This window comes from Haliotis rubra, unplaced genomic scaffold (assembly GCF_003918875.1).
Source record: "Haliotis rubra isolate DU_JTF1 unplaced genomic scaffold, ASM391887v1 Scf868, whole genome shotgun sequence".
Lineage (NCBI taxonomy): Eukaryota > Metazoa > Mollusca > Gastropoda > Lepetellida > Haliotidae > Haliotis > Haliotis rubra.
In genome coordinates this window covers 306,083-322,298 of record NW_025767599.1, presented here as the reverse complement: position 1 = coordinate 322,298, position 16,216 = coordinate 306,083, and the positions used below count along the sequence as shown (strand labels likewise).

At 41.9% G+C, this 16,216-nt stretch overlaps 1 protein-coding gene across 1 annotated transcript; it reads right to left on the bottom strand.

Annotated features, from left to right (window-relative positions):
• Nucleotides 1–315: 315 nt before the first annotated feature.
• On the bottom strand, nt 316–10,652 carry LOC124263127 (universal stress protein PHOS32-like). The gene is made up of 4 exons (XM_046697687.1): nt 10,479–10,652; nt 4,963–5,049; nt 3,860–3,951; nt 316–2,390 (listed from the first exon to the last, which is right to left on the bottom strand). The coding sequence occupies exons 1-4, from the start codon at nt 10,546–10,548 to the stop codon at nt 2,196–2,198; spliced, it is 444 nt and encodes a 147-aa protein (XP_046553643.1). The 5' UTR covers nt 10,549–10,652; the 3' UTR covers nt 316–2,195.
• Nucleotides 10,653–16,216: the final 5,564 nt, after the last annotated feature.

The following is a 16,216-nucleotide window of genomic DNA, read 5'->3' as shown; positions in this document are numbered from 1 at the left end:
CCGTGAAGATCCGGGTTAGAATTGATCTTCAGTGACCCATGCTTGTCGTAAGAGGCGACTGACGGGATCGGGTGGTCAGTCTCGCTGACTTGGTTGACACATGTCATCCGTTCCCACGCGTAGATATATTCTCATAGTGTATATCACTGCAGTGTTTGGTCCAGGCTCGATAAAATACAAATGGCTGCCGTATAGATGGAATATTACTGAGTGCGGCGAAAAACTAAACCCACTCACTCACTACGAACAGCTGGGGATGTTTGAACCCGTTCTCACTGTGGATAACCAGGTTGGCAAAACAGATAAACAAGTATCTTTGCTAAATATATTTATTGTTCGGATTTCTTTTGTGAAGGATTAAATTGGTCGCCATCTTGGACATGAACTGGATGTCCATTTCCATTGTTAACATTTTTCGACTGGCATTCATCACAGACATATCACATTTTTCAATGACAATCAATCAATGAAAATCAACTTAAAAGGTAGAAACATCTTTCATACACGCACTCTATAAACAGTGTGCATAATATTTTTGTATTTGAAAAGAAATGTAGTACACTCTTTGGGGCCGGTACAAAGGTTTGATTTTCAGATATGTTAATTTCATAAGAGGGGAAGTCGGGATGCTACTTGCTCTGTAGCCTTCCACCAGACAAAAATATACTGACTTGATTTCTATATGTTTTGGAGAGTAACTAAACCAAATCATATATTCCAATCATATTGTCCAATATTCTGTTGTTATTATGCTAGTAGGATTTAAATGTATCCCGCCATTTCATGGGCTTTGTCTTTGGCGGTATTGGTAGTAAATCCTTCATTTTCAGTGCGTAATACTGAGTGGTAGATTTAATCTACAGAAACCTGGCAAATGAATTTGAACACCTAGAAATTTAACTTCGGTTTATAAACGTTCAGAAAAGGCTGCGAAAACAAGAATAGCCACTAATTTTTATTATTTTCAGAGTTTTTCGGGATTGGGGAAATTACTAAAAAAAAGTTTTGCATCCGACATAGATTAATATCGAACTGGTCCCTTATCAGTATTCATATCTTGTCAACGATTTAGAAGAAACAGGAATGAAAATGATCTTAACGTTTATCATTAATAATCAATGCACATTCTCGGACAAGTTGATACACCTCTGAGGCATGTGATGTAGTGCAGTATGTCGCATTGGTCCACAGTGTGTTTAATACAGGGGACCCGCTAGAATGTTTCAGAACACTATACAGAAATATGTCAATGAATGGACTTGACTGCCAGCGTCATCTTTGCTGAGTGCTGTCGCCATGGTAACCTCAGTGTGACGTCAAATGTGGCCAAAGATGGCGGCGCGGTCTGGCGTTATGACTTTGAGTAAAACATTTGGATGCTGTGTCACATGTTGGTATAATGCACAAAATACTATCACCGTGTTTGTATAATAACAGGTTTGCAAACATATACTTGTACAAATCTACCGTAAATAGTCTAAAAACTGGAATTACAGTAATAGTATCTGATCAACAGCTAGCACATGGATGCAGTACAGAATGATGTATTGATATTACAGTGTACCCAGCATTCACTACACCGACCTAGCAGATATTATAAATTAGTTACCTCACCGTTCAACAAGTGAACATGGTCAAATAAATTCAAACCTTATTAAAATTAATTTTAAATCGCTTATCTCAAACATATACTGAATCAACAAAGTTAGGTACCCAGATGGTTTTTAAGGCATCCTTTTTCAGTGAGAAATTGGGTCAGTGTTTATTTATTAGGTATCAAAAGTGAGTCAGTTTAGTTTTACGACGCTCTTAAGAATATTCCAGCAATATCATGTCGGGGGACATCAGAAATGGGTTCACACACTGTACCCATGTGGGGAATAGAACCCGGGTATTCGGGGTGACGAGCGAACGTATTAGGCACTAGGTTACCCAACCGTCCCTTAAAGGATCAATAATATTTTGGGGATATTTTTCATAAAATTGTAGGCTCCCTCACTCCCAAAAATATTTTTCATGATCCCTAAATCTGTCTTTCAGTATGTGTAATTGAGTTTATTATACAATTGAACATATCTAGAAATGTGTGTTTATAAGACAGAAGATTCCGTCAATCTACATAATGAGTCAACGTTTCTGCTTATTATCTAAACCTCTCTGCTACGACACGAAGCTTGAGCTGGAAATGAGTGACGTTACTCCTTGTAGATGAGGACGGGGACGTGGCAGTGGTGAAGGACGCCTTCACTCACGCTGCCGAGCAGGGTGCGCTTGATCTTGCCCATCCCCCGGGTACCGATTACGATGACGTTAGCATTAATCTTCTTGGCTTGGTTGCATATCTCGTTCCACACTTCCTGACCCCTCAGTGCTTCAAACTCGGCACTGACCTGAAAATTGTCAAAGTAAAAATTATTATTGCGTAGATCGATGCTCATGATAGGTGTGACCACATTCGTCACCCCTCGCCCCTTTCCGTAACCTATTCGGCTTGTCCCGGAATAACACGAGTTGGTCACGAATGGTGTGACCAGTGAATGAAACAAGGCCCGTTCGGCCGCCCGAGACGGGCTAGATTTCTGACGGTCTAAATTTACAGCTAGTCAGCCCGATGGTCTGGTAAAACATTTAGATAACATGTTCCATACATCTGAATAAATTAACCATATCTTAAAATATATTTTTCAAATTGAGCGTTACATTTGGACTTGACAATACTACTGTTTGAACACCCGTGAAGGTCCGGGTTAGAATGTGCCTTCAGTAACCCATGCTTGTCGTAAGAGGCGACTAACGGGATCGGGTGGTCAGGCTCGCTGATTTGGTTGACATATGTCATCAGTTCCCCATTGCGCAAATCGATGCTCATGCTGTTGATGACTGGATTGTCTGGTCCAGACTCGATTATTTACAGACCGCCGCCATATAGCTTGAAATTGCTGAGTGCGGTGTAAAACTAAACTCACTCACTCACTCACTGTTTGAACATTGAACTACAAGTATCGTATCGCAAGCTCAAAGCACTGCGTTGAAATATATTATCACTAAAAGAGCGAAACCTATCGATGCGCGGAGTTCTACAGTAAATACATGTCTCAGATTCATTAATTTATTCATGCCCATGATGTTGATCACTGGATTGTCTGGTCCATACTCGATTATTTACAGACTGCAGCCATATAGCTTGAATATTGCCGGGTAGGGCGTAAAACAATAAACAGAAAGCAGACAACGTGTCTTACTGAAACTTTGCAATGAAGTGAATATGGTTTTACGACGCTTTCGAAACATTTCAGCAATATCACTGAGAGGATACACACAAAAAATGGGCTTAATTCAGTGTTCCCTTGTGGGGAATCGAACTCAGGTCGTCGGCGTGACGATCGAACACTTTAACCACAAGTCGATTTCAAACGTGTTTTCAAGTGAATAACTTATTATCGTAAGATGGGCTTGGGTGGCCAGTCGACGGAAGAGCCTGCCGGAAATCATGGGTTCGAATCTTGGTTCAACTATTTCTAAGACTTTCAGTACCATATCAGTGCTCGTAGAGCCTTCAAAAGGTCAAGTGTCTGAAATCTGCACAACTTCAGTTCTGTTACATGGAGTAGGCGTTTGCTTCCGGGTTCAATGTGTGCAACCCATTTCTGGTGTTCTCCGACTTGATATTGCTGGAATATTGCTAGGTGTTCGGGGAAAGGTATGTGTGTCCTGACTTACCGCTGGTTCCTGTTAAAAACACATGCAAGGGCAAGTCAATTGTAAGCGAATGCTCTGTCCAACTATCTACACCACCTAAATCATTAAAATCACTAAATCATTATGCAAGATATATCGATGAAACTGTTTTTCTACCTACCCCAAATTGTTCAGAAATGTCACTGAATTTTTTTTCAATCACTTTCGTATTTGCATTGGTCTCTTCTATGACTTCCTTTATCCGACCAGGGCCTGTAACAGAAACACACACCCCAAAACCAGCATTAAGTTGAACTACAAATCAAGGCGTATAGTAACTTTGGGGGAACTTACCATGTCTCATCATGCCCTCGTTTAATAGGCGGAAGGTCAGGGTTGGGCTGGTAGTACGATATTATTCGTATTGCGAGATCCTGTACCGGAATATACCGGTTTACCGGTAATATTGCACAGCCCTAGCTGGTAGCACTATAAGTATGTAGGGGAGTGAGTGAGTTTAGTTTTACGCCGCACTCAGCAATATTCCAGCTATATGGCGGCGGTCTGTAAATAATCGAGTCTGGACCAGACAATCCAGTGATCAACAGCATGAGCATCGATCTGCGCAATTGTGAACCGATGACATGTGTCAACCAAGTCAGCGAGCCTGACCACCCGATCCCGTTAGTCGCCTCTTACGACAAGAATAATCGCCTTTTGTGGCAAGCATGGGTTGCTGAAGACCTATTCTACCCCGGATCTTCACGGGTCATATAAGTATGTATGTAAGTATGAGAAGTTTATATTACCGCCATGTTAAATGCCTCTCGACTGAATTAATAAAATCAGTGAAACCAGAGACCATACAATAGTATATTATATGGTCTCGGTGAAACATCTTCTGACAAGCTACCACATGCTATAAAAATGTTGATTATGTTTAAGTTGAGAGTGCAAACGATTCAATGTATGAAATAGTTTAAATAAAGCAGTGAAAGTCGGTTAAATAAATGTGTACATATAGTGAACTCAAAAACAGCTAAGCGAACGGTTTTCGAACTCCGTGCACTGCATGCGTCATATTATGACGTCATATGATTGTCAGCGATACAGCTTCTCGGCGGAGAGTTTGGCGGCTACCGTGGCAGCGGGTAATATTTGTTCCAGTTGTCACCCTCCTGGGAGGGGTGACACGGAAACTTGTTAAAGCGTCATTCACCAATGAAATTAAAGTATTTTACATGAAGGTATTTTACAGATCAGGGTACGGTAGGCCATACTCACTCATCATATGTCCAACGTCCCCCCAGTATTCAGGCACGTGGCAGAGGAACAGCTTGTGGTTGGGTCGATGGAACGTATTGAGATACCCTGCATCAGATGAAAATGGCATATGATGTTTGTTTGTTTATTTCTTTGTTGTTTAACGTCGCACTTAGCAGTGTTGCAGCTAGATGGCGACGGTCTGTAAATGATAGCCTCTGGACAAGACAATCCAGTGATCAACATCATGGGCATCGGTCTGCGCAATTGGGATCCAATGACATGCGTCAACCAAGTCAGCGCCCTGACCACCCGATCCCGTTAGTCGCCTCATACGACAAACATGGGTTAATGAAGACCAATTCTAACCCGGACCTTCACGGGTCTATTATTTAGGAGAGAATATTTCCCCCTTGTGTCGAGTCGATGACATGTATTGCTACCAAGGCACCTCGGGGTCCTTGCACCCACAGTAATTTACAAACTAAACTATCCGATGAAAATATCTGTTAGAACAGTGAGTGAGTTTACTTTTACACCTCTTTTAGCAATAGTCCAGCAATATCACGGCGGGGACACCAGAAATGGTTTTCACACATTGTGCCCATATGGGGATCGAACCCGGGTCTCCGGCGTGACGAGCGAACGCTTTAACCACTAGGCTACCCCACTGCCCCGTTATAACAGGTTGTCGCAAGAGACTACGAACGGGATTGGGTGGTCAGACTCACATGTTTCAAACACGCCGCAGCACAGCGTAATTCGATGTTCACGATGTCGTTGTGTTTTCATCAGAATCGACCATGTACTGATAACTGGGACATTACAAACAAACAAACAAACAAACAAAGCAATTTTAACATAAAGAAAAAGTCCAAGGTCGTTTCCAAGCATGACTCTTTCGTCATGCCTAGTCTAGACGACATACATTGACTTGTATACGTGACACGTTCAACACAAATTACCAATGCGACATATACACCCGTGACACCAACACCGTCTTCAATGTGACAGGAGTTAGCGCAACTGTTACGAGCATAGCGAACCGGTCCAGGCGTGATTGTGTAATGACAAAGGATACAGTTGCATATGTACACATTTCCCATACAACACATGGTGTACCTACATACAAAACCGTTAATCCCTACTGAACCAAATAAAGCGGGCTTGCTATATCGCCGACAGCGCAAACCTAGTGTCGAGGTGTACATTCAATAACAAGCACGCATCAGAGACCATATAACAGATTATGTTATATGAAATATAATAGATTATATTATATGGTCTCTGCATGCATTGATATCAAATTGAAACATGTTGGCAGCAGGTTGAAGTGGCCGCGAAATAATTGAATGGATGCTTGTGTTGAACAGAGAAATTCCTTTACAGTATAGGTCATATTTGGTAAGAGTTGAAACTGGCGTTTCGGTGAAACGAACAGTTTCTGACGAGTAAGCGGCTTGTATTTCACTCCGCTTTAAGCAATATCAGGGTTCGATTTAAGAGATGTTAACCCACTTGCGCCAGGTGCAACCTAAGATAAAAACCTAGTTGCACCAGTCAAATTCCAGTTGCACTGTTTTTATTGCAATATGTAATATTAGAAATATGCTATTGAATTATTTAGATGTTTTATTCAGAAGTTTACCCAATCAAAATTTGACTTGCACCCTAGTGCAAGTTAGACTAATTACTAGGTTGCACTTTGTAATATGAGGTTGCACAAGTGCAAGCAACAAAGCACTAAATCGAGCCCTGAATATGCACTTAATATCACGGTGGGGGACACCAGAAATGGGTTTCGCACATTGTGGGGAATCGATCCAGGTCTTTGGGGTGACGAGCGAACGCTTTAACCACTCGGCTATCCTACCACCCCAGTTACTGACGAGAGGTGCGCGTGTGTATTCATGTACTTGAGACAACTGACCTTTAACACTGCATAAAACAGTACTCAGTTGACGGGGTGTCAGGTGTCGGAGAACATTGTACACTGAAACACGTTGTGGTGTTTGTAAATAAGGTGGGATAAAAAGTGGGTCTAACGTAGCATTTTAAAATTGTTTCACTCATAACGCGATGACCATGGACGTGAGTGAGCGCGTGAGTGAGTGAGTGAGTGCGTGTGTGTGCATTCAGATCTAACAGCGCATCTGCTACATGTCAGCCATTGAGCGAAACGATGTTCAAATATTTCCAAAAGTACTTCATTATCACAAATTTAGAATCACATTCGAAAGCTTTTTCATGTAAACAATTTAGCATTATAACGTCATTTATATTATTAATTACGTTACGGACTATAAAATTACTTACAATTCAAAACACGGACTGTGAGCCCGACTCTCTCGCAAGGTTTTTGGTGCAACGAAGACTTGGGTCGTGCCACTGTCCTACTTACCGGGATACGATTGTCCACTAGACAATGGAGGAGGACCCAAGTTCATGGCAATATACTTGGATGGAAATATTCATGCTTGATGAAGTATTGGAGCATTTATGAGAAACGTTCATGATTTTTCGTTTAGTGTGATACTATAAGATGTGGACATCTTGTGCCACCAGCCTCTATATTCATTCGCACTCTTTTACCCAGTTTATATCACCATTCAAACAACACCCGAGTCGCTCCACTGAACAATCCATTGTCATGATTCATGTGAGGCCCGCGGTAGCTGACCGACCACTGACCTGCTAAGACTTTTTTGCTGTTTAACTGCACGATCAGCAAAATTCCTACAAGGTCAAGGCGGCCTTGAAATAGTCGAGTTACGGACAGGCAACCCAGTTAACAATGTGACGTCACAATGCTATCATATCACGTTAATTCAACGTTGTGGTTAACGCTGTGGTATGTCATGTTCACGTCACGTCACAATGTTGAATTGTGTTTTGTGTTATACCCTTACGTCCATGCAACGTCATTCCGTGTACTACTACGTATAGTCTGTTTGCAGTGAAAACGTACCAATGAATTTCACTTTAAACCAAAAAGTAAAACAAATAAAGTGAAATTAAGACTGCGAATCCTCATGATTTTAATTTGCCAATTGAACATTTAAATCTCAGAATTTTAATCCACTTAGGATAAAAGTTGTTTAACAAACGATCATTGTTTCACATCGCTATTATTGGGTTGTATTACAAGGGGGTATGCATATCAAATGAAATACCGAAAACGACAAGGGTTGTTATAAGTTAACGCTCTTCACGTACCGCACGTGCATTTGTTTCACTGTTCCAACTACAGCGCTTACCCTGTTGTAATACAAACCAGTAATATCGATTTGAATCTATGATCGTTTGTTAAACAACTTTTATCCTAAGTTGAATAAAATTCTGAGATTTAAATGTTCAATTGGCAAGGTAAAATTATGAGGATTCGCAATCTTAATTTCACTTTATTTGATTCACTTTTTCGCTTAAAGTGAAATTCATATGTACGTTTTCACTGCAAACAGACTGTATATGCTGTGACAACGACGTGTGAAGCCCTTTCTGGTGTCACCCGCCGTGGTATTGCCGGGATACTGCGTAAAGGGTGAAACGCCATACTCACTGTAAAAAGCAGATTCCCACTTTTGTTAAACTAGTACACTTTAGTTTCCACTGAACAATCAATTGAATAGTGTGTATGTGTACTCTTTGATGAGTGAGTGAGTATGGTTTTACTCCACTTTTAGCAGTATCCCAGAAATATCACAGCGGGGGACACCAGAAATGGACTTTACACATTGTACCCATTTCGGGAATCGAACCCGGGTCTTCAGCGAGACGAAGGAACGCTTTAACCACTAGGCTACCCCACAACCCTTTCATTCATCAGACATGCCCCACCCATATAATAAAATAAATGAAAGTAAACGTTATAAAGGATACAATCAGGGCCCGTATACATCCATCTTTTATTTACTTCTATCAACGATTGTGCCGGGTCGATAACGAATCGTGTACTAACAACTAACTACTTTAATGACTCGATACACCAACGCTGAGTTAACCGATCGATGATGGCGACGCAAGCCCAGTGTCCTTACAATATACCGTATGTCCTCTATTAATATTAATAAATAATAATGCCGCTGACTACCCGCCTTGCGGGCATGCTTTAAGCGCATACAGCATAATGGGCATTATAGACAAACAACTAGACTCTGAAATGAACATTTTTACTGAAAAAAACCCGTTCATAGTAAAAAGATATATACATAATGAAAAGGAGCCCAGAGACTTTCTTCATTTTCACCTGAAGCTGAGGAAATCTAGACTTGCCACATTTTCTAGACTTGCGGGGGCTTTCTTGGATATATTTGCTTCAGGGTCTGTACGAGAGACTACGGACAGTATTACTCCGGATAATCCGAGCTTCATGTGAGGCTCTAGAAGGTTTATAGTCACATGTCTTATCCCACCGGGTACCCATTTTCTGTTGCGTGAACAGCAGCAATTTTGAACAAGCTCACTTGCCTAAGTGCCTCGTTGTGGGGCAGGATAGATTGAAGTCCTGGGCCCCGTTCCTCAAAGCGATCGTAGCGCTATGACTGTCGTAAGTCTATGTTAAAGTATGGAGTTTCGATCACGTTTGTGATACGATCTCTTTGAGGGCCATGGCAACTCTCAAGAGTCAGGCTGCCAACCACGGTCACCCTCCAAGGACTCTCCGTGACCAACATTGCTTTACTTCAACTGAGTAATGAAGATCCGGGGTAGAATTGATCTTCAGGAACCAATGCTTCAGGCGACTGAATGGATCGGGTGGTCAGACTCGCTGACTTGGTTGACACATGTCATCATATCCCAATTGATCGATGCTCATGCTGTTGGTCCAGACTCGATTATTTACAGACCGCCGCCATATAGCTGGAATATTGCTGAGTGCGGCGTAAAATGACGTCACACACGGGTATTACGTTCTGTCAAAAATATAAAGGCAGGGTCTCTGTGATGTGTTGGCGATTGATACTGACCGTTTCCTGCAAATGTAGGTATCTTTTGCATGTCTGCAGATTTGGGATATGATTATGTCAGTAGCCACTCTGAGCGGCAATAAACAAAACAGTTTCCAGGTATCGGTGCATGCCAGCCTCTAAACGCCTGGTCAGCGTCAAATTATTAGAAGCACGAGCGTTATATTGAGGAAGTACGGTATCTACAGCAGGTATAGATCCATACGAGACAACACTGGAGCACGCATTCACACATGTACACGCATGCACGCACTCATACAGTTCAACACCGAGCCTTGCCTATTAGTATATACCCCAACGAAGCCTTATATCGGTGACAGGATTATAAACCGACCATATGTATGTTAAACCAAACAGCATTCCTGAGTATGAACATATACCTGAACTCCACGAACACAACAATTCACAGATATAGCTCTAATCATCAACCAGTTAAATATGATTTAGAAACTTAACAACAACCGAAATGATGAATGAAAAGCATACATTTTAAACAATGGGTGATTTGAAACTGTGCATCTCACTAATTACTCCCTGCAATATAGGTGCAACTGATTCCTGCATACTTACACCTGTAGGCTTTTTCGCTAATGTCACTGTTGTCAACGGAAACAAGGACTGTTGTTTCTCCTCCTGCCATTGTGGATGGTTGATCGAACTGTCAAGATTGTCCTTTCGTTGCTGCTCAACACCTGACTGACGCCAAACTGGGATATTGAGTTGATGCGGTCAAAAGGTCAAGGGAGCGGTTATTGTAGCCAACTGCGCAAGAGCACAGACGTGAGCAGATGTTTCTCAATATGACAGTCTCGATTATGGAGGTTAGCATGAGAGAAATCGTTGCAATTCTAATTTGATTTTTATTTCAGATTTTTTTTATTAATTATAACACCAATTTAGATTTCAAATTTAAATATACGCCGTCTTGTACGTGTATGTACGTGACAACGCATGTTAAAACGAAACTGTCTATGGGCTAACGTCCTTTATCTAGTTTAGTATGTACATTTATATGTGCACATTCAGCACGGTTGAATGTGGAGTCGGACAATGGCAAGTTGTTATATATAATCAAGTCGTTTGTCTGCTTTAGTTCTTAAACTGGTTTCAAGCTTGACTGAACATGAGCCATGCGCAGTGCTGTCCAACTGCAAACTTAAGCGTGTTGTTAACACATGAACTCTCGTTACAAACACAGTCGGTTAGCGTTTAACAAAACAACGTTACCGCGTTGTGTTTGTTAAAAGGGAGTTAACATCACCTCAGCGGTAAAATCTTTTTGTACAACGGCAGTGGGATAGCTTAGTGGTTAAAGCGTTCGCTCAAGACCCGGGCTTCGATTCCCTACATGGGTACAAAGTGTGAAGCCCATTTCTGGTGTTCCCCGCTGTAATTTTGCTGGAATATTGCTAAAAGCGACGTAAAACCATAATCACTCACTCACTCACTGTAGAATAGGTTTATGTCACATTCCTTCGTCTGATTTCATGGCACGCCATCGATACCTCAGAAAAAATGCTCTCTCCTAATAACTTAAATCGTTACTTGTATATTGTCCCCGATCACCTGAATCATAAATAAATAAATAGTACTGGTCATCAAGTAAAATTAATTGTGAAAAGACGAATGAACTGATATATATTTCTTCAGAACATACGAGTATCAACATCCAACTTATGCTTTTCACGTTATTTGTATTGATTTTCGGTTGCGTTAACCTGTAATGACCGTTTCCAAGGCAACCAACAGATGGAGACGCCATGATGCACTGTATGATAAGGACCTATAGATCATCTTGCCAGTAGCGAGTATTAATCCGCTAAGGCTTGAGCTGCGTATAACGGTACTGTGAACAATAGCGTGAGTGGACGCTGTGTATCTTCGCAGTCACACACACAAAAACCACACCAATATTTTCAGTTATAATAATTGATATATATCATGAACAACGACCCGCGCCGGCGGAGTATGACTGTGTGATAAAGTACAAACAATAAGCACGGTTATGGGGCAGGGAATCGAACCCAGTACGGTTGCTTGCTCCGAAAAGAGGCTCTTGGCTTGCCCACTATATAAGGGAGCATCATAGTCAGTTGTTGTTGGTTGTTTAACGCCGCACTCAGCAATATTCCAGCTGTATGGCGGTTCAAAGTTAGAAATATGGGGTAGTTTAACCCATGATGGTTCATGTTAAGAGGGCGGTGGGGTAGTCTAGTGGTTAAAGCGTTGGCTCGTCACGCCGAGGGCCCGGGCTCGATTCCCACATGGGTACTATGCGTGAAGCCCATTTTTGATGTCCCCGCAGTGATACTGCTGGAATATTGCTAAAAGCGGCGTAAAACCCAACTCACTCACTTTCTCAAGTTAGCATTACTGGGTTCTTTTCTACAAAGCGATCTTAGCGCTTATATAGTAACTCCAATACCATAACATAGACTTACGACTGGCGTAGCGCTACTTAAGATCGCTTTATACAACGGCACCCTGATCCACAGCAACCGTTGCTGGTCGTAAGACGCGACTGAATGGAACCGGGTGGTCAGGCAAGGTTCTGGTTGATTGTATTTCATCGAGTCTCATTGCGTAGATCGATACAGTGATGTCAATCACTGGATTATCTGGTCCAGACTCTCTTGTTCATCTCTCAGTTATTGTGTCAGATCTTGGTCAAGATTCAGTTGTAAACGTTGTGCTGTCTCATTTGACTTCATTGGCAGTAAACATTTATATTTCGTTGATCGAAATGATATTTTAATATAACTTAGGTATTGTTTGTGTTCATTCGAAGTTCAAAATTTTTAAAGATATCTTTTAACAATGGTGAAAATTGAAACCTGAAAATTGACTAATGAGTTACATGTACAAACATTGTCGTATACAGGTAGTTTCTTTTTCCCCACTGTATATTTTAACTCTCCGATCTTTGTCTGTTTTTAATAAAGATTCTACACTAGGTGGAACCAGAAACAACCATACACCTACAGGATTGCGTCGGTCGTACGAATATCATTTTCAAGTGTGTAATGGTATTCCAATTGCCTTGATCCATGTCCATGCTGTAGATCACTGGATTGTCTGGTCCAAACTCGATTACAGACCGTCGCCATATGGCTGGAATATTGCTGAGTGCGGCGTTCAACAACAACACACAACAACAACAACAACAACAACCAAACCAAACCATTTTCAAGTAGCTCTAGAATAATAATTTTCTTTCGATACATTTGAAATTATCTGATATAATGATAATGATATAATTATAACTTAAAATGTGCTGTCGATTTCGAATCAGTTTCTTCCATTACAGATTTTTGTAAACACATACATTAATTTGAACTATTTCACTGCTTGAGTTCATACAAAAGGGGGTCCGTGGCGAAGGCCAAGTGGTTAAAGCGTTCGCTCGCCACACCGAATACCGGGTTCGATTCTCCCCATAGGTATGTGTCAATCGATGTAAACTTCCTAGGAAGTATGGAACCCAGGATGCCTGTGTGCCTCAAGAGGGTAACCGCCACAGTTCAATACCATCCTCCCGGGTACCCATTTACTGCTGGGCGAATAAAGGCACAGTTGGAATATAGTTACTTATAAAGACGAGACCCCGTGTGTACTACATGTGCTTTAGTATGAGGTGAGGACCGAAGCTCCAGACAGCTACGGTCACCCTTCCAACTATTTTCTGCAGACAGATTTTAATTTCACCTTGCTTGTAACCTGTCTGCATGGACACAGGGTCATATGCCACTAATTATGAGGCATCTATTGTGTAAATCACAAATTAACGTTACACCGCTATCAGCTGATTGTTCCATACACTAACATACAGTAGCAGGCGGTGGGGTAGCCTTGTGGTTAAAGCATTTGCTCATCACGCCAAAGGCCCGGGTTCGATTTCCCACATGGGTACAATGTGTGAAGCCCATTTCTGGTGTCCACCGCCGTGATATTGCTGGAATATTGCTAAAGGCGGTGTAAAACTAAACTCACTCATAGTGTACAACTGGCTCCCCTCCCTGCAACTATAAACGTACATTAAGCGAGAGGTACACGGACAGGCAACGAAGCTTGTAGGTATATATATTTAGTGTCATAAGTCGGAATGCGCAGTCGTCAGATACGCCGGATTTCGATGAACAGAGCTGTACGCTGTGTGATTGTGCGTTCGAATTCCCCGTTCACCCTGATAATGTGTTCACCCTGATAATGTGTCCACCCTGATGTGTTCACCCTGATTATGCTGTTCACCCCGATAATGGTGTTCACCCTGATGATGGTGTTCACCCTGATGTGTTCACCCCGATAATGGTGTTCACCCTGATAATGGTGTTCATCCCGATAATATATCCACCCTGATAATGTGTTCACCCTGATAATGGTGTTCACCCCATAATGTGTTCACCCTGATAATGTGTTCACCCTGATAATGGTGTTCACCCCATAATGTGTTCACCCTGATAATGTGTTCACCCCGATAATGGTGTTCACCCCATAATGTGTTCATCCTGATAATGTGTTCACCCTGATAATGGTGTTCACTCCGATAATGTGTTCACCCCGATAATGTGTTCACCCCGATAATGTGTTCACCCCGATAATGTGTCCCCCCTGATAATGGTGTTCACCCTGATAATGTGTTCACCCCGATAATGTGTCCACCCTGATAATGTGTTCACCCCGTTAATGTGTCCACCCCGATAATGTGTTCACCCCGATAATGTGTTCACCCTGATAATGTGTCCACCCTGATAATGGTGTTCGCCCTGATGTGTTCACCCCGATAATGTGTCCACCCCGATGTGTTCACCCCGATAATGTGTTTACCCCGATAATGTGTTCACCCTGATAATGGTGTTCACCCTGATAATGTGTTCACCCCGATGATGTGTTCATGATGTGTTCACCCCGATAATGTGTTCACCCCGATAATGTGTTCACCCTGATAATGTGTTCACCCTGATAATGTGTCCACCCTGATAATGTGTTCACCCTGATAATGGTGTTCACCCTGATAATGGTGTTCACCCCGATAATGGTGTTCACCCTGATCATGGTGTTCACCCCGATAATGTGTCCACCCTGATGTGTCCACCCCGATAATGTGTTCACCCTGATAATGTGTCCACCCTGATAATGGTGTTCACCATGATAATGTATGTAGACTGCACATGGAGCTCCTGGGTTTCCCCAACACCCTGAATGCCTATCACTTAGGGCTTTACTGTTTAATTTTTCAATTTGTACAGTTTGTTGACGAGTATGTTCGAATGCTAGTAACCATTTTAATTATAAAAGAGTCAAACGTAAATATTTCGTTTTGTCATTCTCGCTTCGTATTTGAAAGAACCCAAATGGCCTTGGGATTACGTAAACGATCATTGCACCCTTCATCTGATGCAGTGACGGTTTGCCTTCAAAGAACCCATATGGAGGTGAAGCTGGGATGACATTCGTAAAGATTTTACTACTAATAAACAAACTTTATGGATAAAACTTCATTTATTTCGTGAGTGTAAAAGAAGTTGTTATCCACAAAGAGTGTCTTTTATTGTACTTCCCATCTTCTAAAAATGCCACAAAAAAAAGATTTTACTGCCGCATCTAAGAATCAGCTGACTGAGACACGCATCATTCGTGAGCAACTCGTGTTTTTCCGGTACAAGCCGAACACCGTCTTCCTGGAGGTCATTCGTCACCACTCGCCCCTTTCCGTAACCTCCAAGAAGCTATTCGGCTTGTCCCGGAATAACGCAAATTGGTCACGAATGGGAGGTTACAGAAAGGGCGAGTGGTGACGAATGGGTGGGCTTACGCATTTGTCCACAGATGACTCCAATGTGGTATTATAAACAGGTAGTTTGTCTGTGCACAACATACACCCTGCCAGTCAGACGCATGATACGATTACTGGTGACAATGCCGCTTTCATGCCAGGACTGCTATAGTGTACATAATATCAGGCTTCATCAATCCAAACTAATATCTTTTGCTCCAACACTATACCTGTTTGGATTAAGATCTGACGTCACCTCCTAGATACCCAGAACATTTAAATCAACCAATCAGCATTGAGGTTTCTAGTATGACTTTCGTCATGACTGCCCCAATCATTCACAGGCATCTCTTTTCTGTGCGTCGAAAAAAAATGTAATCGGTTAGTTCGGAATGCAAAAATATAAAGCCGCGCCACTTCATTGTGCATATTCCGAGCCGACCATATGTATTGACACCGTTCATACACCACGGAGGCGGTACTTAATTATAAGCAGTGTGTCAGTGGAAAACTGTATTCAAATGACAATAAACAG

What these genes read in the sequence shown, in the direction of transcription:
- LOC124263127 (XM_046697687.1), bottom strand. Translation starts at nt 10,548, where the DNA reads ATGGCAGGAGGAGAAACAACAGTCCTTGTTTCCGTTGACAACAGTGAC. An exon ending in GGACGTTGGACATATGATGA is followed by an intron (nt 3,952 to 4,962) that starts GTGAGTATGGCC and finishes TTTCTGTTACAG; the next exon opens with GCCCTGGTCGGATAAAGGAA. An exon ending in ACATTTCTGAACAATTTGGG is followed by an intron (nt 2,391 to 3,859) that starts GTAGGTAGAAAA and finishes GACAATTTTCAG; the next exon opens with GTCAGTGCCGAGTTTGAAGC.